Here is a 27,483-nt window from a genome sequence, read left to right on the forward strand (position 1 = left end):
CATTTTATTCTGTAAATTTAGATGCTCTTTAAGGGAAACTAGTGACTGCTGCAATAGTGGAGTTTAATTTATAAATAGCCAGCAGACGAACACGAGGAGAGGCAATGAATAACTCACAGATGGAGGAGTTTGAGATCAGTTGTGACATAATGGCAGAGCAGCAGTCCAGAGCTGAGGAGCAGCGCTCAGCTGGGTCAGCACTCAAAGAGTACTGGATCCACAAGTGCAATTCTTAATTATACACATGCAATTATAAGTCTAAAATCAACTTCTTTTTTTTTTTTTTGTTTTGGTTTTTTTTTTTTTTTTTAGGACGCCAGAACAACCAAAACTACCAGGCCTCACTCTTTAGAATTTGCTGTTTTGATGCAGTGCTCATAGCACCCAGCCAGGAAATAATGTTATTAGGTTTTTTTGTTTTGAAAAGCTGCAAACAAGTTGAAGAGGAAACCCTATCAGAGCTATGAGAAACTAACTGTGTTTATAAGCTTAAGGTCTTAATTTCCTGAAGCAGTTTTAAATAGTGTACTGTCTTTAGACACTGAGTTAAGCCTAGTTTATACCAATATTCCAGCTATTTCTTATTTAGGTGAAGAATAACTGAATGTGCTATGTTTTCATACTTGGGAGAAAATTTTCTCTAGAGCCCATGAAGATACTTACATTGAAGTAAATAGAATAGATGTGCTAGTACACACATTTAAGTAAATGCTGGTCAGTTTTGTGAGAAATCAGGTCTAAGAATTCACAGGAGCCCTGGGGCAAGGGCTGAGGGATGTGGAGAGTGAGGTGAGGAAAGGATAGAGCAGCTCAGAAACTTGGATTGTTTACCTGTGTACTTCCCTTCACTCATGTGTACTTCAGCCCCTTCACGTGTGTGTACTTCAGCATTAAGAACTAATACTTTCATAAACCCCAATTGCCTAGAACCAAGAACATTCTTTTTTCTTCATGGTAATGGTAAGGCTTAACATTACCTTGGGCTAGACTTTCCTGACCTTTTCACCAAACATATCTCAATATGAAAACAGTCAGGACTCCTACACCTATGAAAAAAGATAAAGCTATGAAAAGCAGAAGGCTCCAACCTTCAACTCCAGCCTGGAAAATACCTGCTTTTTTACTTCTCCTGTGTAGAAAACATGCTCCCTAGCAAAAGGAAAAGGAAATGCACACCTTTTGGGTCAGTAGCTAGATATGAGCTATGTGTTTGGTCTTCAAGACAACCTATATCAGGCATATGCTCCATCTTGGAAATTTCTATCACTTATTCTCTCCCATTCTATCTTAGCACAGATTTCTTAATATTTTTATGGGAAACAGAGGTCTTGATTTGTAGGACAAGGGAAACTGGTGTTGTGACAGAAACCTGAGAGAAATCTGGAAGTTGTCCTACATTCTGATAAATCCAAACACTCTCTTGGAAGATGTTGCCTGACTATTTGGAGGTGCTGACTCCTCAAGAAGGTAATGGTGTTCCATGGAATAAAAAAAGTCCCTGTCCTCCAGGAAGTGGGCACAGGGTGGCTTCAGATGTTCCCCACTTACCCCCACTGAATGTGCAAAAGTGCCAGCATCCCTCTTAAGGGGTATGGAGCTAAAAGCAAATACACATTATAAAGCCAGAATACTTTATTGTTAGATGTAAAACCTGTTTCTGTTGACAAGTGCAAGTAGTCTTTACTGTTCTCAGTTAACAGGACCCTAGGGACTTCCTGTTCATTGGAAGAATAAAAGAGCAGGAGAAAACATTTATGTACAAGTTAATACTTTTTGCTAGAGCTTGCACAATTTAGAACAGCCCTGCTACAGAACACTAAAAGACCATTTACTTTTACATGGCATTTTAGCAGTTTAAAAGCTCTCCTTTTGCAACAGTATCTCGAAGACAGAGGCGCTTGGTCAATCTGAGTCCATAGGATACATTAAATGGATATGTGCTGTGTGGGTAGACTGGGTCCTATATCACAAGCCTGGTGGCGCTTGGGGAACACGAAAACAAGACTTATGTTTTGGACTAAATAAAGCCAGAGCAATATGACTTCCTCTGCCTCCCCTTTTATAGTCAATGCCTCAGCAGTTAAGTCCCATATTCGCTCCTGGAAATTCCCATATGGGACCTGACAATCTTCCCATCCTCGGGACTATGAGAGTAAAATCTTTCTAGTATTGCAATTATGGACTGATGCAGAGGTGACTCCCTAAAGGGAGATCCAGGATTGCTTCCAGAAAATACCACTTCTCCCCTTCTACCTTTTGGGAAAGGGAAAGGCACCAAGGCTTGGGTGGCTTGCTGTGGGCAGCTGCCAGTTGAAGGAGGTTGCTGTCTTTAATGAAGGAGGCTGGTGTCTAAGTTAATAGCCTCCACTACCTCTTTTTAAGAAATGGAAGGATGCACCCCCAACAGCATTTCTCTATGATCATAGGCTATACAGTTGAGGATTTTTTTCCTGGCAAGGTTCTACTAGAAGGCTAGAGCTGAGGGAGGAGCCTTTTCCCTCTCCTAAAAGAGTTATTTTCATCCATGGTGCTACTGCTACAGTGCTGTTACAGGTATATCTATCTATGCTTCAGGATGTCTCTCCAGGTCCTTGCACAGAGAGCTTACAGTGATTGCTGCTGTGATGGCCTCTCCAAAATCATTATCTCTTGCATGACCCTCTGCCCAGCAGGGGATCCCTGATCATGGGTTGTTCCCTGGTAGATAGGAGTATCCTGTCCATCTTGCTCCTGTTTCAAATGCTGTTATCAACATGTCATACCTTGACTCTGTGTCAAAGCTTTTGAAAAAACACACTGTTTATAGAAGCAAGAGGATGTGAGGACATGGCAGGTGTTCATTATTTCACATGAACTGGTGGGGTATATGGCAGAGGCACTCTCTTAAAGAGTCAAACCCAGAGGAAATCCCTGGATCTCTCTGTTCAGGTAATATTCCTTGGGTCAGGGAGAGGCAATGCTGTTGGAACTGTGCGGCTCTGTGTCACTTCTGACTTTTCTGTAATATACAAATATAGTTCTCACTACCACTTTTTCCAGCACTAAAGAAATGTTAAAATATGTAAAAGCCATCATGTTGTTATCATTTTTGATGACCGCATTAAGCAGTGTATTAAACCATTCTCTTTGGTGTACAACTTGTACCTCTTAGCCTGAAAGTGCCGTTCTTATTAAAATGTCTCAAATACACATATTGTGAAATAATATCCACTGAAACTCCCCCTCTTTATTTATGTATTTAAAAGAAGTTGGTAAGGGATTTGGGGAGACAGACGAATTTACTGTCTGGTAATAATGTAACATCATAAAAGGTTCAGTACTTATTATGAGTAATACTTTCTACTCCAGAGTCACAGTTATTTTCTAAGAGTTTTTTAGGCATTTCATGAAATTGGGTTTGAAACAAGCACTGTTTCTGATGGACTAAAAACTATCTGATTGTCCCCAGGAGAACATTGAGTTGGACAGTAGAGTTGGAGGATACTTTAGAAAAGATTGGGCAGTGAGATTTCCTTTTGCTTCCAATTAAATCACACAAGATTGACAGAACTAATAATTTTGATTATCTCATTTTTAATGACTTGGAACCTGCAGAAGGTGCTGATTGCTCTCTTCCTGAAACTCAGCTTCCTGTAAGGGTTCTCAGTTCAACAAACAAATATTGAAGTACCTAACACCAAACAACAGTAACAAATCAGTCTGGCCGAACAGCTGCAGTGTTAATGTGGAAAGGGGTTAAATACTAATCATCAGTTCTGTTGTCAAACTGGGAGGAACTGCAAGCCCCAGAGGAAAAAAAAGGACAATATGACAAATGATCTTTGTTGGTGGATTTGCCAGAAGAGTTACTTGCAAAGTTTATATAAATAAGCTTAGATCTTGTGCCAGTGTGGGGCACAGGTAACTAATTAGCTGTAGTGAAGAAAAACACTGGCTTTCTTGGTATAATTGTGTCTGTAGCTGAGAGTTTTTCTGCAGAAAAACTACCTTGTCTACCTTTCAGAAGTAGGCAGGAGGTGATAATTCATCCAAATTCAACCAGAGCCATACAGGGTTAACTTCTTGTTTGGGCACTTCCATGCACAGGCTCTAGCAGTGCCCAAAGAGCTGCCTGCTCAGGGCATCATGGGTTTATTCCCTGAGTATTTTTGCCCCGTGTCATCTGGCCTTTATTAGGGATGTGTACAGTACAGCAAATGGCTCAATACTTTTTTTTTTCCCCCATTCTCTTTTCTTCTTTAAAAATAATTTCTTTTTATTTAATTTAAAAGTTTAACAATATACAATTTTGGCCTCTAAAGGTCTAAACTTCTAGGATGTAGGTGACAGTCTCCCTATCCTGTTACCTTCTTTATTCTTCTTTCTTTTGCTTGCTCTTCTTCTTTAGCACTGAAAATGTAATCCAAGTTCCTGGTGCCCCAGTGACCTCTACTTGTTGATTAAAGTTGGATAAACTAGACAAATTCAGGTGGGAATGGAAGGCATTTATGATGAGTACCTGGCATTTTTCTTTGCCCTTTTTTATGTACCTGTCACCGTATTTTCCCACATCAATCTCATAAAACATTCTTTTGTTCGTGCTTGAAATATTGATATTATCCTACAGCAAAGATAAAAGCACATCACAGAGCAATATGGCTTGGTGATAGAATTATCTGCAATACACAGAAATCTCTACTGATGTTTAGGGCTGGCGTGGTATTAAACACATTACTTTTGCTGACAGACATTTTCATTTCCTTGCATTATGCAGGTAAGGGAATTTGAAGGAAATCTAGTTTTCAGTTTTAGATTTGTTCAATAAAAAATGTAAAACAGAAATGCCAATGGATATTGTAGCATCTCTTTAAATCAAAAGGAACTCACTGAAACTTTAAATAAGTTTTAGAGAAGGTTATATGTTTTTATGTGCATATATATATATTTGTATATCTGTATTTTCAAACCTATCTATCTCTATATAAATATTTATCTAAGCTGTTTCCTATTTAACAAATCTGAAAGGACTGGGGGCAATCCAAAGTCAAGGAGTTAAAAATTAGTGTAAAAAGACCTTGTGATCATTTGGTTATGGTCTTTGTGCTACAATGTTTGGTAACATCTTTATTCATTATTTCCTCTATATGCCTTTCACCCATGCTGTGCACAGAAGTAAAAGGAGCTTGTGGCATTTGGATCTGTTCTCAAATTGATGGCCTTGTACATGGGATGGCACTTTGATTTTTCTGAAGCTGACTGTGTAGTGAATGAAGAAAAAGATTCCTACAAGGGAGGGATACCTCTTTAGCAAAGCATTGATTAGGAGACATCTCATTCTTCTATCCCTCTTTCCACTCCAGAGTCACAGTATAATGCTGGGGAAGTTGCTTCTGAATTATGTATTTCTTGTGTTCTGGTCTCTTACTTGAGATCTAGAGCTTGGATGGAAACAGTATTGAGCCCTTAAAAGCAGGAATGAAGTCAGCATCAGCTATGCTTTGAATGTGTAAGGTTCCATAAGGTTCTAAGCTCACTGTGTGTACAGAATTTGCAATCTGAGACTCTGCATTCAATGCTAGTGGCCATTTTGATTCAATTTCCCTATTCCTGAGCTCAGCATTTGGAAAATGAGTTTATCACATGAGAAAGGTGTTGTCCAAAGTAATTAGTTTTTGCAAAACAGTCCAGTGCTTTGCTGAGTGGGACCGCAGAAAAGCCCATGTGGAAATAAATTACTCTGCAGAGCAGGATTAGTAATGTGCAGAAGGGCCACAAATGGAGCAATGAAGAAAAAACATAGGATCAACTAACAGCATCTTTAACAGGCATCATTCTTCTTGTGCAAGGAGTGAAGGAAAGGTGATGTCAAAAAACAGTAGCATGTGATCATGTCATTAGAGGCTGTGCAGAAACACACAGGGACACCCCCGCCCTCACCAGTGGTGTGGTTTGCCCCTCACTGCCTCAGCTTGGCTCTCCTTTGAGTTGGAGTAATTAATGTTTCCTTTCTATGTACACTCTGGCAGTAAATTCCTTTGGAATAGTTTGATACCATACATTTTACAAATATAAAATATTACTATGTAATAAACAATTTCTTCGTATAGCTGTGGATTTTGGAACAGGATTTTTGTATATTTTCAGGATTATGCATTTGATGTAGAATAAAACCAAGTGCTCTGCTGCTGTGCTGAATAGGCCCAGAGCTGCTCAGAGTGTACTGGTATTTTTGTACACCACTTGCAGTGGGGAGATCGGGTCTTCTGCAGTCTAGGAGGCAGCAGCTTTGGAGCAGGAGAATGGAGTCTCCTCTCCTGCTACATAGCTGGGTATTCTGCATGAGTCTGACACAAATTATTAACTGGCAGAGCCTATTTTCCTGTAAATGATGAGAGATTTACAAAACTTTTGAAAACCTGGCTACATATAAGAAAATATTTGTTTATGCCAGTGTTTGTAACTGTGATGAAATTTGTTAATAGGCTGAATTAACAAGCATACAGAAAATGAGATGTCAGTGGTATTGCATAATCCCATCTGGCCACTTTCCCAGGACAAGTAGAGTTTTACTTAAATGTCTGGCACAATTGACAAAAAAAAAGTGTCAATCCCATATCTTTCTTAGCAGTAAACCTTCTCATTCCTAGCAGGCTGCAAATTGTATTTAGTATGTGACTTACTGTAAATGTGTACCCCTTGCTTTGAGGCCATCAGGGAGGTGAATTCTGTGTGGGCTGCTGGGATCACACCAGGGGTTCTTGTAGCTGCTTTTGCAAGGGAACTGCTGAGGTTAAGCTACTTGTAAGTTTTTTGTAATTTAATCAGACCAGCTGGATATAACCTCAACTTTTCTGTCAGGTCTGAGCATTGACAGAGGAGTGCCCCAACATTTTCTGCTCTTCAGAAGGTCAGGCATATTTGATCTGGTTAATTCTGAGAAGATGAGAAAATTGTATTTTTTTCACAGCTCCTTTTAGAGCAAAAGTGCCAAAAGGCCTGTTGTCACCATTTCCAGCTAGACTGCAACCTCCTGCCTTTTGAGGTTTGTGAGAGAAACAGTTATTTTTCTCAAGAAGTGCTGAACCAATGAAAAACCTTTTAATCCTATCCAAAAGGAACAAGCCAGCTTATCTCCTGCTATCCCCTTCAATGTGCCAGCCATTAAACTATACATGAATATCTACATAAAAACAAACCCTGCAAGCAAAGGCTGACCCTGGGCAGTGGGGTTACTTTACCTTTTACATTACTTGATCTTGGTGTTCAGGTTCGTGCTGTTGAGCATGTTTCTCGGTGTGGCCATTTACAGCATGTGCAGGGCTTCAGGCAGCAGTGTGGAGCATCATACATGGCTGTAAGCTGTGCAAAGCCTCTGGGCACATACATCATTTTCAAGGCAGCAGGAATGCTCATTCTTTTTGTCAGGCTTTAGCTGTGGGAGCTTGGATGAGCCTTCCACCTTGGAGCTCCTGTTATCCTGCTGCACCGGGAATATTCAGCACTCAGTGTAGCCATTCTGCAGCTGCCTGGCAGAGCACCAAGCTTGCAAGAGGGCACAAGAGAAAGCATAACCCTGTTTAAAACTACTCAAACTCATCAGGAGACTCTGGTATTGCAGAAGAGGAGAGGCAGCACTGCTTCATAGTTCATCCTTATGCAAATAAGGTGCCAGCCAGCAATAATAAAAAGGAACTTTCCTGAAATTGAGAAATGCTGTAAGCAGCAAGATAAAGAAATGGGGTTATGCATGTGCTCCTCTTGCTCCCAGTCCCAGTGCAGCCCATGAAACAGGGAGACAAAGAAGGAAGACAGAAAAGGGAAACAGGCAAGTGGTCACAGGAGAAGGGAGACCAATGAAATAAGTCAGATTTCTGTGAAGATGATTAGTTTTAGGAAAGCTGAGGCAAGGCAAGGAAGAGCAACATTGCCTACCCAAATTTACCTAGATGAGGAAGCTAGTTACTAGCACTGGGGCCACAAAACAACTCCACTTTAGATTTTCATTTTCTCAATGCAAAGGCAAATAAATGCATATTTAAATGATCACAGCAATTAACCACTACTCCAATGTAGTAATGCTCTGTCACATCTGCCTAGGAAACACCTGTGTATGCCTCTGCAGAGCAGAGATTTTGAAATGTTCACTGATCAAGTTCTGTTGTTTTTTAAATGTGAGATGCTTTTTATTGCTAGTGCATAATTTAATTTGAGGCCACTGGTGGCTGATGTGTATCTTAGAATCTGAGCTCCTGCAGGCATATAGTGTCATTGAATCTGCTCATTTAATTTTTATGAAACAAAATTTTTTATTTACTACAGATGAAAGCATGAAAACAGCCCCCCACTCCCCAGTTTCCCTCTCCCTTTACCCAAATACAAAAAGAAAAGGCAAATGAAAGGAACAGCACGATATTAAAACAAAAAAAATGTTTAAAATCCCTCTTGTTGCACCTGAGGGGCCAGCTCTGAGATTTAGATTTCAGAGGATGGTAGTTTTACTAGTCTGAGCTTCTGGATTCTGCCTGGAATGGGAAGGCCCGCATTCCGTCTTGGGAAAGAGCAGACTGTGGCAGATGGTGAAATAGTAAAGTTAATTTTGTGAGACTCCATTTTTCCAGTGTAGAAGGTGTCTCTTGATTTGGGTGTTGGAAGGAGGCTGAGAATGGGGTAGGTTGCAGTGGAGTCCCATGCATGAGTAGCTTGCAGAGGGCTCCTTTGCAGAGTATCCAAGATTACCCTTCTGTGATGTCAAGTGTCCTAAATTTGGTGTCTGACTCTGCTCTTATGTGTTAAGTTATAGCATTCCTGTAGGTTATTTGTGTTTGCTGTGTTCTTGTGATGTGCTTGTAATCTTGTAATTGAAGAATAAGTTTTCTTTTTAAATGCCATTGCATTTTGGCACCACACATCTCAGTTGACAGTGGTGCAGGATACTGTAATGCATTAACAGAGTTCTGCTCCTAGTGCTGCAAAGCAGCATCATTTTGCAGCATGTTTTGTTGAACAGGATGTGATCATTTCTTTGAGCCTTATAGTTGGCTGCAGAACCAAAGGGGATGCTTCTCCTGACAGCATTCTGTTAAGACCAGAAATGCAGTCAGAGCTTTTTACCGGAGAACATCAAGAAATGAGCCCAAGTGAGGTGGTAGGAGTGACCTTAGGAATGATCAAGTGACCACGGTTGGTTGTACTAAAAGGGAAGTAGCTGATTCATTAAGGCCACTGAACACAGTTCTCTGCAGTTCTTCCTAATGCTCCAGTGTGTGCACTAGCCAGTGCTGTCTGCCCTCATCTGCTGTCACAAAGCTCCCATAATGACTGACCATTGACCCCCCATCCTTCTCAGTGTGCTGTATCTACCAGTCATATCTAGATGTGCCCCACTGTGGAAGCTTGAGCTGTTCCCACTCATCCCTTTCAAATGAGATTGTCCTGTCTGCCCTGTCTGTGCTAGGAGTAGTGTCTTGCCTCAGCACTGCCCTTTCCATAGTGGTGCTGCAGTCACTGGGGTCAGAGTTCTTGGGGTTAGTCACTGCTCACATTCATGCTAACAGAAAAGAACCAAAGCAACAAATATGCTCCAAATGCAATAAAAAAAATAAAAAAAAAAAGAGGGAGCATGTATGTTCTGTCACAGAAAGGCCTTTTAGATTTGCTCATGCTCCAGTCAGAAAAGTTTTTAACTTTGTATTTACCTATGTGTTTACCCTTCTTCCTGGCTTCCATGTGCAAAGGTGTACCCTTCAACTATTGGTACATGATACACCAGAAAAACACTGAAAGCTCTCTGGGTCCCTACAGCTGGCTGACCCTTGGAATGGTAAAAGGCAGTGGTCTGAGAGAGTGTGCCTTTTTAATTGACAAGAAAAAGGAAAAAGAGCAATCTATTTTAGATGTGGGAGAGAAAACCATTTAGAAAGCTTTTCACTTCACAAGGCTCTTCTGTGACATTTAGGCTCATTTATACTAGTTAAAAAGAATTTGGCACCTTCCCACCTCACTTATCAGGCTTGGAAGAGAAAAAGCAACTAAAAAGACAAGATTACTTGATATGTTGCTTTGTTTTGTTCACATGAAGTGTTGTGCCTGTTGATGTTGGCTGGGTTCTATTAGAGCCCACAAAGGGCCTTGACAGAGGAGTCATATTCAGTCAGGTTCAGGGCTTGCTTTCTAATGAGGAAGGATAATTATCGTGCCAATCTCTGATCACTTTTTACAAGGCACATTTAATCTGAGGGAAGATGGGAGCATCTTTTGTCTCACAGGGACTTGAGAGCAGGGCTAGCAGGTGTAACAGAGTAATTACCCTGAAGGATTTGTTCATTATTTCCCAGAAAGAGGAGAAAGTCTTTGTGTCACTGTCTCTCCTGCCTTCCCTGCTCTTGAGTTCAACTCGGACAGTTTGATCATGGTGGCCCCATTTCTCCAAGCACTTTTACTCAAAAACACTCTTGACAAGCATTTATTATTGGATTTGACAGCCAAGTAGTCTCCCTACCCTTTCCCCCTTTCTCTTAGAAAATTTCCAGTGTGTTTTGATGGGAAGCTGATAATGTGCAGTGTGCTCTGAGGGCCCTGCTCCCTTGGCTACAGAGATGTATGGCCATGGTTGTATCCTTGCATACACTGCATACACTTATGTACATTATCAATAATCTCCATAGGTGTGCATGCTACCTCTCTGGGTTCAGGTCATAAGTGTCTTTTCTTTGAAAACACTCAGGTGCCCATTCCAGGGGAGTGCATAATGAGTATATACTCTGTGAGATGTTTACTTTTATATAACTCAGTGCACTCATGTTTACAAATTAATTTATGGCTTCTGATTATATGGGAACACTAAGACTACAGGGCCAACTGTAACTTCAAGAACTGTCTTGAGAATTCTTCTGTGTTGTTTTCTTAGCTATAACACAAATTCATGGAATTCCTGGTTTTGCATGTTTCTTTGTAACATAGATTATCTCCCTGATCGTGTTTACCAGTTGGTCCCACAGTCAACACCAGAGGGCTTGACTCTAGTTTGGGAATAAATGGGTCTGGATAGCACTGTATAAATTAATTTTGCCTCAGGGAAAAAGTAAAACAGAACTAGATTGTGAAATACTGTGATTTTAGGGAATTGAACCTTCCTCTTAGGACAAGGTTTTTGGATTCTCAAGCAACTTGGTCAGATACAGAAGCTTGGAAACAGCTCTAGCAAGTGTTTAAAGTGTAATTTCAGTAAGATTTAATTTATTTTGTCTTTCACTTTGCAGTCAGTTCTTTCATAACATCTCAGTGTTTTTTGTTTCCGGCATGACATAGGTTTCTGCAGTGGGGGATCACTTTGAATGTGAAGACAACTGGTGGGACAGTTGTGCTTTAGATGCTGGAGAAGTGGGTTTTGCATGGAAAAGTTGGCAGGATTCACTTTCTGGCTTTAGCTATGAGCATTGCCAACTCATTGCAGCAAAAAGAGAGTACAAATCTCACAAACTTGCCATTTTATACCTGTAGCTTATCACTACTTTGGTTAATAGATGGTTCAAGATATTGTTCTTGTATACTATTAGATCAAGACCAGAATATCTCGATCCTATTGGAATCTGAAGGCAGGAACTGAAAAGGCAGTTTTTCTTGGATTGTAGCAAAGTCCAGCAATGTGGAAGAGAAACACTCTGACCTCTTTTGATTCATTCACACCGTCCCCTGCCACATAAATTTCTCTAAACACAGGATGAAACACTAAAATTGTACTATTGGCTCTAAGGGGGAAAAAGCTGTGAGTAAATCTGAATGATCCAAATCCCAATGTCCAGCTGCTGAAACAACTGTTAAAACAGGTGTGTCTAATTTTAGCTTTTGAAACAGCTGGGTAAAGTGTTGGCTGTGTTTCAGTGTCTTTTGCTTAAAGAGAAGGCAGGTGGCATTCTCTGAACAAGCTGCTATTGAATTAGAGAGACCGTGTTAATATTAGTGAGTCAACTTAATTCTCTCAACCTGCTAACAAGAGCAGTTTGGAAGGGGCTGGAGAAGAATGACAGGGTACCTTGAAAAAACCAAAAGGGAAAGGGCTTGCGGTGTGTTTGTTCTAGCAACAGCAATTTAATCAGTTTAGGAGCATCTGTGCTGCCCATCACTTTGCTGGCTGTTTGAATTCCTTTTTCCTGGGTGACCTAAGGCATGTATGTGCTAGCTGTATTTTTTGAATGAAAGCATACTCCACTGAAGTAAAGATTACACACGAACATGAATAGATTGGCATGTGTGTGTGACAGAACGTTAAAAAAGCCAACAACAACCCTGCTCTGAGTAATTTGGGATTTTTGTTGCAAAATCGAGCATTCAATATTGTGGCAATCTGGAAATCCATGTAACATTTTCCCCCTTCTGCATTTCTTTCAGTCTTTTTATCATATCAAGATCAGGATCATATATATTCTTGTAGATTCCTTATTTGTTTGTGAGCCAGAAAGAATCATTAAGTGAAATATATTTGTATAGATAGGAAAATCTGTAGTTTGTGAAGCCTCTGTTTTAGTTGATATAAAAATTTTCTGAATAATAAAGAGGAAAGTGGAGTTTTGTAATTAAAGAATCTAATGCTCCACTTGTTTCCCTAGCTCAGCAGCAGCATTCTGGAGTGATACATTCTTCCTAAACAGCAATGAGTATGTTACAGACGTGAGGGCAGAAATAATGGATTGTTATCAGTGTATACTTTTACATTGGTTTCTTTATGTTCCTGGGAGCAACAGCTGGGAAAGCTGGTCACTATATGAAGTGGACTTGTGAATCCCTTTCGGGGAAAAAAAAACTCATTGGAAAGAAGTAGGGGGAAGAGAGAAGATATTTTAAGAATGAGGCATTTTGTCATGTTCTTTAGCAGCATCTGATTGTGCCAAGGAAGGTATAGCTCCTCCAGATGTCAGCTATTTAGAGACACACACCAGAAGTTCTGTGGACAACAAATGATTGAATCCCACCAAGATGCTTTTCTTGGCAAGAGAAGAAATGGGAGTGAGTGGGTGAGCCTGTGTGTGTTACTGTGAAGGGTGGGATGGGCCATTACAAATATGGGAGATAAGGAGAAAAATGAAGATGGATGGTGGTAAAAATACCTGCTAAATGCCAGCTGTCCCATTTGGATAGAGTGGGATTTTTGCCTGGTTGTCTCAGCGCTTTGTCTAGTGTGATTTTAACCCTATTTTGCCATGGTTTATGTAACCTAAGCTATGATAAGCTCTGTATAAACATCTGGATATGTATTATCTTCAGCCTGTAACTAGTGGCCTGAGAAAACTCAATAATGAGTTTTCAATACAGCTTGCTGGGAAAAAAAAAACAAAAACAGCAACAACAACTTCTGCTTTTTTGTTGAAAGCAGAAGGTTTTTATAGCTTTATTCCTTTAGATGAAAATTTTGTTAAAAGTATTTTAAAGCTCAGCAGTCTTTCTGGGGATAGGTCAAAGGGTTTCAAAGAACCCACAAATAATTAGACAGCTTGGGGCTTCCCTCAGAGGCCACCCATTTCCCTGACAGAAGTTGGAAATGTGCTGTTCTACTGGTTTTGAAATTTACACTTGTGTAGTATTTTCTTCTCTCCTCTAACTTCATTAGCTAATTGATTTCTCTTTCTAGTGCAAGCTTTGTTCAGTGTTTGGCTCTGATACAGAAGCACTGTTTGCAGTGAGGAAGAGCAGCATCCTACCTTTCGGGGTCTAGATGGTCTAGGTCCTGCTGCCAGTGCCAGATGAAATCTCCCATTTCTAGAGGAGAATAATGCTTGATCAAAGGGGAATAGAATTTCTCAATTTTTAAGGATTCTTCTGGACCATTCTGTACAAGTGTGGAAATACAGTGTTATTTCAGTCTGTTCTTATGGGGAAATCATGCTTCTACAATCACTCTGTTTGACCATCACCCCTTGGTTTCCTGGCCAGTAGCCACCACATTTGACAGGAGCATTAAAGCCCCAGAGATACTGAATTCCTCCAAAACCTGTTCCCCATCCCTGCTGAGGTGTAAGGGCTGGCCCACCAGCTGGCAGGCTTGCAACTCTGAACCTGCATCCATACAGGCTACCTCTTCCTCAGCCAAAGCAAGACATGAGAAGGAAAAGAAATGAAAGGTGTTACAGTGGGGTAAGGAAATAGGACAAAAACCAGAGGATGTCAGAGAAGGGAGTGTGAGAGAATGCAGGGGGAACCAAAGGTCATGTGTTGACATTGTGGTGAATAGGGGAGGGCACACACAGCACAACCAAGGGGAATCATAAAGCCTCATTTCTTAATCAGTTATTTCTGCAGTTCTGCTGCTTGTAGAACAAACATTTTTTCAGGTAGCCAGGAATATCAGATGCCCTTGTTTTATCTGCCTGCTGCTACATTTCTGGTGATAACACCTAGTGTAGGGGCTGGTAGTGGGTAAGTAGTGTCTCGGTGCAAGAAAATGTGTTATACAGAGCACCTGTATATCTGCTTGTTCTGTTGATCACATACTGCTTTCTGTCTCTTTGGGGTTTTTTTTTGGTAGCTTGGGCTGTCACAAAATAGCTACCTTCAGATATCTGTGCAGGAGGAGATCAGAATGCAGAGATAAAGACAGCAACAAAATGATTCACAGTTAGTCATCCTGAAGACCACTCACATTTCTTTCACCCTCATATACCCACCATACTTCTGCCAGTACCCTGGACGAGTCAGTGGCAGACTGTGTGTTGCCATCCTGAGTGCTCACTTTAGGTGACTAATAAAAAGGCAAGGGAGGTGAAATGTGGCATCTAATTAAAACTATGCAGACCTAATTATAACTTAAGGGGTTACTTAAGAGATATATTGGTCCAGGGAACAGATGGCTTTTGTATGACCAATTCAAAATTCAGATGGAAAAATAAAGAAGCGTGTTTCTTCAAGTGACTTCCCTCTACAGGTTCTGCCAGGCATTTTGCTATTTTCCCTTTTGTTTTTTTTGTTCCTTCTGTAGCTGTCCTGGGCTGATGGGCTGGGGAGGAGATAAAGAGGCTACAAGGGAGAGAGCAGAGCAGAAACGTGTGCGCTCTTGTGCATGCACATGTGTTTGTATGCATCTAAGTGTAACCCCTGCATTGCTGGTTTTAGTTTTTTCCTTGGCCCTTTACAATAAGTAGCTGGATTTTTTGTTTGCTCTACCCAATAGATTGTACATCCATGTTGGTAGCAGTTAATGCCTAATCTGTTGTATACAGCCTATCATTGAGGGAGTTTGCTACTCCTTCCCTTGGTTTCCATGTCCCAATTTTCATGGCTGCCTGGTCTTTAAAGTCCTTGTACTCCTGGTAACTGTACTTCCTCTGGTAGTGTTTGCAGCTCCAGTGGGATTTTGTTGCTGTGGGTGCTTTCCCTCCCATTTTGCACAAAGACTACAGTGCTGGGTAAAGGGAAGTGTTCAGTTTGAGGAAGTTGGCTTTTTGCATCCATGTGAATACCATGAAGACTCTGAATTGCATGTGAGTTGGAGAATATGACAAGTCAAGGAAACTGCTGGGGCCCCAGGTGACCTGCAGTTCTGGGGAAGCTTGTGTAGGTGGAGTTTGAGACCCTGGGGAGTGATGGGAGAGGGAGGTGCTTCACAAGGAGAGGCATGTTTTTAAAGCAGTTAGTGCTCCTTAGTCTCACTATTGTGCTTTTGTTGAGCCTCTCTGCTGGAGACCAAGTATCACAGTAAGATCCCTGATCAGTTGCTGCAAATGGACCCAGAGTATATTCTGCTTCCATCTCTTTGATTTGTTTGTGTGGGTGCATTGCATGCCTTGAAGCCAGGGCCTGTCCTTGGAAGTATTACATATATCAGCAGGGAACAGGTAGGTGATGCTGTATAACTACTCATCTCAGCATAATACTGCTGTGACCAAAGCTGCACTTTCTGAAAGTTGCAAAACCTTTTAAAAATCTCAGTGCAAAAGGCCTAGGAGCCTGCGGACCAGGGCTTAGTGGTATTTTCCATTTAAAAATATATAATTCTGTTACAAAATATATAACTGGGAGTAGCTAGCAGGGTGCTAATATGAGCTCTCTTTCTGTTCAAGAGGGGCAAACACCTTATAGGGAATGTAAAAAGGTGTATCATCAATAAGATAGATGAAATGATTATTCTCATGTATGCAGTGCTCATAAGACTTTATCTGAAGGACTGCATCAAGTCTGGGACATTGTACTTCAAGAAAAATGTGGATGCTTTGAAAAAGTCTCTAGGAAACCAGCAATAATGAGCAGAGTTTAAATCCCATAGATTTCTAAGGAACAATAGAGCAAATGTCCTAGTCTAGGGAGGAGGGACATAGCAGAAGTCTTCAAATAGTATCTGTAAAGAGGAGGAAATAATCTTTCTTATATGACAGAGAAAAAATAACACCTCAATATTGCAACTGACAATGTTGCAGTATTGCAACATTTGTACTGTATGTTGGGGAATTACAGATTGCTAGGAAGGGAATGTATAGAACACTAGTAAATCAGGCCAGTTTTGAACTTTAAGCCAAAACTTTACTGAACTCATCGAGTAGCAACCCACTTTATGCCAATGGTTAATTCCCAAATATTATCATTAATTATTGCTTTATATAAAAAACTACAGAACTGTTATTCTTTAACATTTATGTCCTAAATTAACTGTGACTATACAGTGCCACAGAGCTGATTCTCTACACTTAGCACTGACAGTTACAGTTCTTGATTGCTTTAGCTGCAGAAGAAGTGAGAAGTAGAGAAGGATGAGAGAAGTTGGAAGTGATGCTGGCTTGTCATCTTCCATATCCAATTACCCTTTACGTGCTTGATTCTTTAATGCTATTTTGATCTCCAAAAATGGGATCTTCAACTGCCAACAGTGCTGCTTCTCCTGTTCTTTTTTCCCCAGACATCCTTCTTGTGTGTTAGCAGGATGCATGTCTGTTTGCATCCATTATGCTTATCTTGTCCTTTGTTGCAACTTTTTGTTGCCTGGAGGCCTCCTATGAGCAAATAACTATGCCTTGTTTGCCTGTTTGGTGGTCATGTTGCTCACATACTGAGTGAGATGCTTATATATACCATCAGAGTGTTGCAATCTATTATAGACTGCTGTTAGTTATAATATTTTAGTATGTTTATACCTGGGCAGAAGGAAAGCTAAGATGAATTATATCCTGATTAATGCATTTTTAATTCATAGGTGTCCCATGTGACTTCTTTGACTATGGCAAATTTGTGAGAAGGAGGGAAAAAAATATTCATAAAGTTGCTGGTATATATTGCTTTCAGGGAATTGATTCTTCATCATTACACTTTGGACATCAGCAAGAGTGTTGTAGGCAAAGTTTATACTGCATTGGTGGAGACAGGGACAATACAGCCTCTTCAGGTACCTGTCTGTCTGGTCTGTTATGAGCCTAGTTACTTGGAGGGGAAAAGTTAATTTCCACTGTGGGTGAGAGCAATTGGACTGTATACTTGTACTACCCTGTGCAGGTCATGTAGCACAGGCAGCACCTGCAATAACAGCTGTCCCCTTTGGGCATGGAGAAGGCCATCTAACAGCTTCTTGTTTGTTACACCCTCGCAATAAGTAATTTGACACAGACCGTGCAGAACGGGCTCCTTCAGGGTTAAAAGCAGAAGAGTTGTTCCCCACAGCGTCTTCTTTTGTCCTTCAGATTTTTAGCTTTGGCTGCTCTGACCTTCTTTTTCTTTTCATCTCCTGCACTCTGACAAGGTATACATCTTAGGAAATTATACCTACCAGCAGCTCCCACGCAAGGAGGCTTGGCTGCTGGAATCAGTTTGCTCTTTGTCAGGTGGTGAGACACTCAGAGCATTGAAAGGTTTCCCCCCTATATCTTTCTTTGCTTTTAATTCTTTTTTTTTTTTTTTTTTTTTTTTTTTGGTGGCTGGATGACCACAGCAAACAGCAGTCACCTGGAAGTTATTGCTGTGAGTTGAACAGGTGATCACAGCCAAAAGCCAGGCAAAAATGATAGATGGAAGAGAGAAGAGAAGCAAAGGGGAGCCTGTGCACAGTGCATATTAGAGAACTCGCTTTTCATTAGCAGAGAAGTCAGTTTAAAGGAGCAACAGTATTTCCAGCTTTTCCTTCTGTGTCAGACAAGATTTCTTTGAGTGCAAAAGGAAAAAGAAGTCTTCTTTCTGCTTTCATGGGTAGAATTAAAATAGTTCCCTATTTATCTGAGCAGATATTTTAGCTCCATCTATTCTCTAGGTCTTTCTACTTCAGTATTTCAGGTGCTATTTAAATTTTAGAACTCAGAACTCTTAAAAATAATTTCCCAGCACACTAAGATTTCATGACATACATGTTAGTTCTGCAGTGCTAATATTTGTCCTAGTGTGTAAGGCACGGCTTGCAGACCTTCCAGATCTAGATCTGCAGAATAGATGCAGACAAAATTACGGTGGGCAACATCTGTGATGTGCTGGTGCATCTAACCCCCTGCTGCTGTGAGAGTCACTGAAGGCAAGGGATCACAGCACTGTGTTATCCCAGGCAGGGCTCACACTAGGCTGGAAACAGGCTGTTCCCCTTCACCTTAGACTTGCCAACACTGATTCTGAACATAAGAAGGTACACATACCTTTTTGTTTCCATAAACATAGTAGCCACGTGCATCCATAGTATCAGTTCCTAGGAGTTAGGCTAGAGATGAATTTTGCTCAAAATCAGGCTAATCACAGATGTGTAAGAGAGGGATGCTATGAATGATGGAAATCAGTTCTACAGGTCACTACCATTTTATACTGATACACTTAGTGAAACTTAGGTAGTAGAAATGTGAATTCTTTGAAAGAAAGATCAGAAAATTAAACTGTTGGGCTCTTTTTCTTCATTGGTGAGTCACTAATTATCTAAGGTCAAGCAGTGGGCAACTCTGATTTTTTCAAACTCAGCTAGTCTTTTAGCTTCTAGCATCTTTCTGAGCCTGAACAAACCTTTGATAAAAAATCACATTGCTGAAAGGGATACAAGAAGTCCAAGCAGGTTCTGTTTCTCTACCTGACAAACTTTGAGCAGCTGCCATTGAGCCCAGCTTTTACTGAGAGTAAGAGATAGATGCAGTTCCAACCTTCCTGGAGGAAAAAGCTCTGCAAAAAAAAGCCACAGAAGATCAGTTGTCTCTTGTGAGATGAGAGTCTGCCTGTCAGCACATGGCTGGAGGGCAGACTAGAGCCTGCTTAGCCCACTTTGATCAAGTACCCCAGAGGCAGGGACTAAAATGGTGGCGAGACAGAAGGGGAGAGGGTTGGTACTTGAATAACAGAACCTCCTTATGATGATTGGAATAAACTAAACTTGAGCATCCTTTATTTAAAACCAAATCCCATTCATAATTGCTGATCTGCTGGAGATCTGAGTTGTGGGAAGGATTTTGTCCTCATTTTTGAGGCAGCTTTGGGAGAGAGGATGCTTGCTGGTGCTTTGTGCAGGTGGTTAGGGGTATCTCTGCAGCAGCGCATTCTGTGAAGGAGAATTCCCAGGGATGAGGGAGTGAAGAACTCCCATGCTCAGGGCTGAAAGCATGGGCCAGACACTCCTGTGTCAAGGCACTAGTGCCAGTGTCATCCATTCTCATAGGTTTGCAGACTAGGAGACTTTGGCCAAGAAAAGGTACTGTTTGCTCATAAAGCTGTTCTGACATATGTTGGCTCATGCCTTTCCAGCAAGTCTGTAATCTCTCCAGGGAAGGGACTCTCAGCTTGTGTTAGTTTGCATATTGCTGAGTACAGTGGATCGTCCTTTGCACATTATCCAGCAAACAGGCAATCTTAACATGTTATTGTCAGTTTGCATTAGCAAATCCTGACATTGCCTCTTTTCCAATTATAGTTGATTAATGCTTATCAAAAAGAGACATGTTGCTGTATTTGTGTGCCCATGCACTTGTTCTTGCTTATTTCCACCAACATAGGACGCTAGATGTGTCAGAGAGTCTGAACTTTATGAGATTTTTTTGGCCCTTAAATTGGATGTTTGATAGAACTGAATTTGTGTCTCAGTGGTTACCATTGCTTTTGGCTAACTTACTGCTAGCCCAGACTACCTGGTTGTGATCAACTTGCATTTTTCTTCTCACAAATGAACACCAAGGGTCAGATTTCCCTTCACTGATGTCAATCAGCTGGCTGTGTTGAGTTTATTCACCCTGACGTAAATGAGAACAAAACTAGGCTCTAAAGCGTCTATATTAGTTGCTTTTGGCAATCTGTGGGGTCCCTTGAAGCTGAGCAGAAAAGAGAATACCTGACCTTTGTTACTGGTAACATGTAAGGCATATGCCTCAACTTTTGCGGGTAACTGGACTCAGTGGTTTTTAAAGGAAAGCACAGAAGCCCTGAGAAATGGTTGCTCCTTTTTCTTTTCTTTTTTTTTTTTTTTTTTCCAGATACAGAATAAAGCTGAGAACAGAGACTGCAGCAACTTGGTTATATGCAAAAAAAGTACTGCACACAAGAAAAGTACTGCATATCAGCAGCTGTGTGCGTACTTCTCAGCCCTGTCCTGGAGCAACCCTCCCCTTTCGCTCTGGATGAGCAAACACTGATAATTTTTTGGTGCTGCTGGGTCCTGCCTCTTGAGGCCTGCCTGCAGAGAGACAGTGATGACAAGGACAGTGGGGCACCAGGGACTAGTCTCAGAGCAGTTAATTCTGCCAGCAGTGCTGAGGAATTTACCAGATTTTTGGTCGTTGCTGTTGTCAGCAGAATTTGAAGTAGCTTGCTAAAGACAAAGGTGTCTATATTCCAGTCCTAAGCTCTCTACAGCATGCAATTCCCTCTGGTTTATTTTATTTTAGTTTAGTTTATTTTAACTGTATTTTAACGTCATATATATGACATATTTTCACCCTCTTGTTTTTGGAAAAGTACATTAAAAAAATAATGGATCTGTTTTGAACCTTGAGAGAAGCAGTTCAGTCTGGCAAAAGCTTCTGGGTGACAGGCTGTTCTAGCTGACCTTATTCTCTTAACCTTATTATATACCAAAGCACTGACTAACACTGTACCTTGTTAGCTTCTACTGGTGGAAGCAAAGCTGTCCTCTCTCTGGCAGGCACCCTGCACTGATAAATGCTAATCGACTTTCCCCATTGGATCCAGTTTAAAAGATCTGTGATTTTACAGCAGCACTGATTTTTCAGTTCTGAGTGCAGCAAAGTAATTAACAGCTAAGATTTAATAGGAAACATAGAGAAAGTTGTACTTGCTCCTTTAAATAAGGTGGAGTACAAACCCTTACTGGGCTTGAAGATGACTGGGTCTCTTTCTGGGATTCTAAAACTCAGAAACAATTGCTTTATTATTTCTCATTTCTGCAGATTATAGTGGCCCTCTGCTCTTTTAATAAAAGAAACAGCTGTGTAGGAAACGAGACTTTTCTCATATTTGTAGGGCACAACATATCATGGAAACCATTATCCTTTAAGGGATTCCATCTTGGTTCTGAAGACACAAGAGCATTTAGAAAGACTCTATGTTTTCCCAGATCAAATAAACTAATATTAATACAACAAAGCCAGCCTCTTCTGAAGTGAATCTAATGGGAATAATGTTGAAACGTCGCTTCTGACTATAAACTTCCCCTTGCCACCCCAAGAGGAAGACTGCAATTGAAATCTGCCCTTTTCCTGCAGTGGTGCTGCTAAATAAATGAGTCACCTGTGAACTACAGGGCAGTAAATACATCCACTGACATCTCATAAAGCAAGGCAGAGTGAAGTTCCAGTACTTTACGGTGTCACCAGAATCCAATGATGTATTTATAGCTAGCTTCACAGGTTTTGCCTTTCTTCATTATTTATTTTTATGGTGTACTAGAGTTTGGTTTTCTTGGCCCTTCTCATTTTTGCCTAAGGCAGTTTAACCACTGGTTTCCAGCAAAGGAAGGCTGGTAGGCAGAATGTAGAGCAAATCCCCATCAGAGGGCCAACACATAGCCACTCTGTTTCTCCTGTTCATGGACTGTCCAGGCATTTTCTGTCTCTGGCCAGGGCAGTCTGAAGTGATGCTCACCTTTGTATGTCCTACCAGCACCTAAGCTGGTACCTCTGTATGTGGGGAAGGATTGGTGGCAGACTGAATGAAGAAAAGGATCAGTGATTTGGTTTTGAGCTTGGTCATTTATTGGCCTTTGAGGGTTCTGCCTCCCACAGGTAGGAGGTTGGTGGGCAGCATGAACAGGGATTGAGTATGGAGAAGAGGATGTGGCCTGTTGGACTGTTAAAGGGGAATTAAAAGCTGAAGGATGCTACCACAGTTTAGTCAAAGAAACAACCTCTTCTGTTTTCTTCTCTTTCAGTAATAGGGCAGATAGCTGCAGGACAGGGGCAAGAAGTGTATCCATGCAGTTCCCCTGTCCTTATCTCTAGAATTGCACTTTCTAAAACATATATATTTTCCACACAACGTAATGAATTTTCCACCCCTGTCTCCTGGAAAAGCAGCATTGAGTCCTCAATGTTTAAACCTGTAAAACCTGTAGCCCCTTTGACTGATCCTGTAATGTGTGACACATTCTGTCCTTTTTGTAATGCTGTAGTTGTTGCATTGCTTATAATTATCTGGGTCTGAAACTCATTCAGATTTCTTTTAGTTTACAAATCTGATACTCAGTGATGTGTATTTAATACCTGTCCTTCCCCTCTTCCCCTAAATCATGTTCCCTACAGCTTAACTACACAATAAATTTTTCAGAGCACTTTGTCTGTGGACTGTGTGAAAATTAGGACTTCTGTGATGAGGGATTCAAGGGTGCTGACTCATGGGTCAGCAGCCCTTCAAGGTGTTGTGACAGGTTATATTCCCCCCTTTCCCCAAGTACATATATATATATGTATGTGGTATCCCACCACATGTATGGAAGCAACCTCAGTTTCCTCAAAAAAACCTCAAGGCCAGGAAAAGTTGTCTTGCACAGATAAAACTGCTCTGTGCCCTCTGTATGGCACTGCAAACTTGCCATCTAGGAGGTACCTGCACTGCAGGTTACTCAGTCCTGTCTCCACCTGTGTGTCCCATTGTCAGGAAAGCTGAATATTCACACTTTAAGGCTAGCAAATGGCCACCAAATCAGTCAAATAGTTTATAATAACGGCATGTAGGGCTTGGGAGAGAGAATCTCAGTGTCGGTTCAGTTCCCATGTCTATCAGTCACTCACTGGCTCAACGTGACTGAGCCTCTGTTTCCTTATCTACAGAATGGCAAAGCAATACCTAAAGCTGTTGAATGGCTTCATTAATAAAAGATTTTAAAGCACTCTGAGTTTCTTAGGTGGCAGATGTGAGATAAATGTGAAGATAATATTCTTGCTTTTCACAATCCCTGATTAAACCCAGCAAAACAGCAAAGCATTTCTGGATGCTTTAGCCCCTGATTTAGATCACTTATACTGTAAGTTACTAGGAAATAAATTACGAGCATATCAGGCTCAACTAATAGTATTAGGTGTGCAACTCAGGCTGATCATTACAAGTTACTGACATGTACCAAATTGAGATCAATGACTGAAAACAGAGCACCTCAGTGTTAGGGAATACTCGAGTCAAACAGCAGCTTTCAGAGGCGCATGCGTGCACACCTACAAACACGGCTCTGGAGGGGAAAACAAAAAACTTAGTCATAAACAATTTATTCGTTTGTATGAATAAATGAAAGGGAAGGAGGCAGTGCAGTGCAAGGTGAGTCCTGGGGCAGGCTGGCTCCTTTCCTAAAGCTCCTTATTGACTCCCTGAGTGATCTTGTGTAAGTCACTTCACTCCTGGTGCTTGCCTTCCCCACCGTGGCTGGGGATTTTTGCCATGCAAATTGATAGGCAGTAAATTACTTGATAAAGCTACTGCATTTGTTTATTAATTTATGGGCTGCAAACTCCGCCTGCATTCCTCACTCCCTGAGGATTAAGTGCAGATACACCTGCTTGGACTATACCTATTGTTGTTGGAGCCTTAAAAAAAAAAAAAAATTAAAAAAAACGGTAAGAGCCGTAGGGAGTTTTAAAGAGCGCGATCGTTCCTGGTTCTTCCTTTGCTCCTGAGCAAGTGCGGCCGCAGGACGAGCCCTGGGACAGGCGGGCGCTGCGGGACGGTGGCACTTCAGCGCATCCATTCCCGCGCCGCGGCCGAGGGCTCCCCGCGCCGGCTGGCCCCGGGACGCAGCGGGACGGCGGCACGGGAGGAGGTCCCGTCCCCGCAGCGGACGGGGTGGGCGGGTTTGCCCGGGGCCGCTCGGGGCTCCGGTGGGTGCCGGGCTCCGGTTCCCGTGCTGCGGCTCCAGAGCCGGGTGTTGCCGGGGGCCGGGGGCGCGCGGGACCATACGAGCGCATGAATGGCGGGGGCGGTGCTGCGCCCCGGCCCCGCCTCCCCCCGGAGCCAGCCAGTCCCTCTGCGCAGCGCTGCCGCCGCTCCCATTGGCTCGCCGGCGCCGGGACATTTGCATGCGGCTCGCCCGTTGGCGGAGCCGCTTCCCCGGCCGCCCCGGCTGCGCTTCACCTGCGCCGCCGAGTTGGCCGCACTTGGCGCCGGCCGCCCGTCCGCAGCCAGCCCCGGCTTCGCTCGCTCCGCCCGCACCGCGCCGCCCGCCCCGCCGCTCCAACCCGCTCCAACCCGCCCGGGAGGACCTGGCGATGCGCTCGACGGCCTCGCAGAGTTAATCGGATTGAGCCCTCGGTCGCCTGGATTCGGTGGAAGGAGGATGATAATCTAGATTGCTATGTGTGTGTGTGTGTGTGCGCGCGTGTGCGTGTCCTAGCAGTTCTGCATTGCAACACTTGCTAGTGGAGAAGCAAGAGAAACCCCCCGGAATTGGGATTAAAAAAAAAAAAATCAAAAATTTACCTGGGGTCCCTGGCTTATTTCTTCTTTTTCGTTTTTAATAGTCCCTCTCAGCAAAGTGAGAGACAGGAATCGCAGGCAGGGAAAAGTCCTCAAGGACCCCGTGATCCTGGAGGAACCTGAACAGGACCCTCGTGCGGACATGTGCGGCTTTCCTGCGCACTCCTGGAGGCTCGGTACGGCCGCGGGGTTCCTGCCACAGTAGATCCAGCCCTGGGAAACGGCGCGTCTTATTCGTCTCTGTGTGGTTACTAACCTTCCCCCATCCCTCCCCTTCCCCGCTAGCACTCGCTCTCTCGCACACACACTGTCTCTTTTCTTCTTGAGCACACACGCACGCCCCTAGAGCCTCGGAAGCGACTCTCCTTTCTGCTAGCATGGGTCCCCTGGCATCATGAACGTTATTCTCTCTCCCTGGCTGGAATTCAGACTGCCCGTCTGTAGGTGTCTTGTGCCTTGACCATGCACCTGAGAATAGACCCCAGCATTTGCCCGGGACGCCGCCCCGCCTGGACCCTGTGGATGTGCTCCCTCTTTTGGGGATGTATCGTCAGCTCTGTGTGGAGTTCCTCTAACGTGGCTTCTTCTGCCTCCTCTTCCTCGTCTGTTTCTCAGGCTCAGTATGAGCACCACTTCCACGGCAGCAAGCACCACTCTGTGCCTATCTCTATCTACCGCTCCCCTGTCTCCCTCCGAGGAGGACACGGTGGGTTCCCACTCTTGTTTCTTTCTAACCTTTTTGCAGAGCAGTTGGAGCAGCAGAGGGGGAGCAGGGACGATGGCTGTGTCTCCGGGGGAGGGGGGTCCTCCCTGTCCCTCATATTTCTTCCCCCTCCCCATTAACCCTCCACTCCTCCCCTGCCCCTGAGCCGAGCCTAGGGCTGAGGACGCACCCTTCGAGAGGCACCTTCCCGGGCCGCTGTGCTCCAGCAGGACGGAGGGTGGGGGCCGGGACGGGCTCGGGTCGCTCTGTGTCAGCGCCGAACAGCTCGGGACGGCGGAAGTGCATCCGCTCCTGTCCCGCTGGGATCCTGCGACGGGGAAGCACTAACTCCCTGGGTTGTAGCGGCTGACATGGTCATTGCAGCAGCGCAGCTTCCCCGCCGGCCACCCTGGTTTCCCGGTTGCCCGGCTGCGGGAGGGCCAGCCGGGAGCTTGGGGAATTGCCGCCGCTCCCCCCCTGCCTGCGCGCTCGCGGCGTTCCTGGGTGAGGAGAGAAAGGGGCGTACAAAGGAAAAGGCGAGGTCTTATTCCTGCTCCTGGCTTCCTGCTTGGTATCTGGTAGTGTCTTCCTGGGAAACCCTGGGACAGGAAATAATAGAGAGTAGGTTTTCACTCTGGCAGCAAGGGAGTAGGGGAAGAGGGTGTCTGAGATGCCAAGAGAGAGTGAGTGGGTCAGCATCGTGGCCCTGAAATGCTGAGCAATGCTCAGCAGCTGGACCTACACAGCCTCTTAACCAGCTCTCTGAAGTCTTCTCACCCTGATAGGAGTTGGCCTAGGCCTGTCTGGCATGGGGGCTTTTCCTCATCTCCACCTTCTCCTGTCTGCTGTCCTTGTCCTTAGCGACTGTTTTCAGTCATATCAGCTGGGACAGGCCGGCAGGCCAAGGCCTGGCCCTTTCCCTCCAGGGCTGCAGGTCAGGGTCAGGTCTGGCCTTCCATCATAGGAGTATTCACCTAGAGATTCACATTTGTGCAGGGCCAGAAGAAGAAGAACCAGTATCAGAAATGAAGCATAGGAACACTTTGAAGGAGAGGGAAGGGAAGGAAGGAAGGAAGAGCCCTGGCACAGTTGGTGCCGCATGACATGGCTGCAGCAGAGACTATGAGGATGTGCTGGCAGGGCTGTGTCAGGGTTATGAGGGTATTGAAACCTGGAGCACTCCAGATAAGTGTTCAGATGACCAGCAGAGCAGTCTGGAGGGTTCAAATGGCACAGCAATGAATGGACCTCCAGTGAGATCTCTAGGTGCGTTGGCAGAGCTGTAGAAGAAGCTCGGTATTGCAGATCTGAGCCGAGGAGCGCTGGAGCGGGAAAGGGCTCAGGAACACAGCCAGGAGGCAGATGCTGCAGGTCACAGCTGATCACCAGCCGAGCAGGGCTGTGCTAGCAGGAGGTGCCCTGGCAGAACTGCTGGAGGGCATTGGAAGAGGGTGACAGGGAGCTCTGCAAGGTAGGTCGTGATGCTCTGGCAGTGCGGGAGGGGGAGCCCAGGGCACTGCAGACTAGCACCGTGCTGCAGAGGCGAAGGGCTCAGGACTGAAGTGGCACTGGGTGCAGTAGGTTGAATGGGAGGTGTTCAGCCATTTCGGCAGACTCAAGTGGCACTATCCTTTCAGCCTCTCAAACTCCCACTTCTGCTCCAAAGTTCACATCTATCCTAAAATGCAAGAGAAACATTCAGGCCCCACATGGAAAGGGAATCAATGCCATGCCAGACATTGAGACCATCTGTTAAGCACCACCCATGTGAAACTCAGTTATGGGTTATTAATCACTAGCAGCAGGAGCCCTGTTATTTGTAGCAATGCTTGAGGACCATGTGAGAGAGTTCCTGTTGTGCTAAAGCAAGAAATATGAGGGATCAGCCAGTCACTGCCCCAAAAGGTTTTCAACCCCCCAGCTTTTGTAGCTTAGTTCTGTGATGAAAGGGGATAGCAAAG

General features: G+C 43.4%; 1 protein-coding gene and 1 long non-coding RNA gene across 26 annotated transcripts in view; one reads left to right on the forward strand and one right to left on the reverse strand.

The window, feature by feature from the left end:
- LOC118686934 (uncharacterized) overlaps positions 1-25,876 on the reverse strand; it is a 190,291-nt gene extending 164,415 nt beyond the window's left edge. For both annotated transcript variants that reach the window (XR_008508438.1, XR_004980276.1), the window contains exons 1-2: positions 25,713-25,876; positions 24,823-25,032 (exon numbers count right to left, since the gene is read on the reverse strand). This is a non-coding gene — a long non-coding RNA (uncharacterized LOC118686934). The remainder of the gene's footprint in view (positions 1-24,822; positions 25,033-25,712) is intronic.
- Positions 1-27,483, forward strand: part of NRXN3 (neurexin 3) — a 966,298-nt gene that overhangs the window by 587,532 nt on the left and 351,283 nt on the right. For 2 of the 24 annotated variants that reach the window (XM_036383504.2, XM_036383497.2), the window contains exon 1: positions 24,473-25,525. The exons of 18 other annotated variants lie outside the window; for them this stretch is intronic. In XM_036383504.2, the coding sequence (XP_036239397.1) occupies positions 25,282-25,525 (244 nt within the window). In that variant the 5' untranslated portion in view covers positions 24,473-25,281. Of the gene's footprint in view, positions 1-24,470; positions 25,526-27,483 lie in introns of those variants that run through there. 4 more of the 24 variants (XM_036383496.2, XM_036383505.2, XM_036383506.2 and 1 more) reach the window with 3 other exon arrangements.

The sequence above is a fragment of the Molothrus ater genome, chromosome 6, assembly GCF_012460135.2.
Source record: "Molothrus ater isolate BHLD 08-10-18 breed brown headed cowbird chromosome 6, BPBGC_Mater_1.1, whole genome shotgun sequence".
Lineage (NCBI taxonomy): Eukaryota > Metazoa > Chordata > Aves > Passeriformes > Icteridae > Molothrus > Molothrus ater.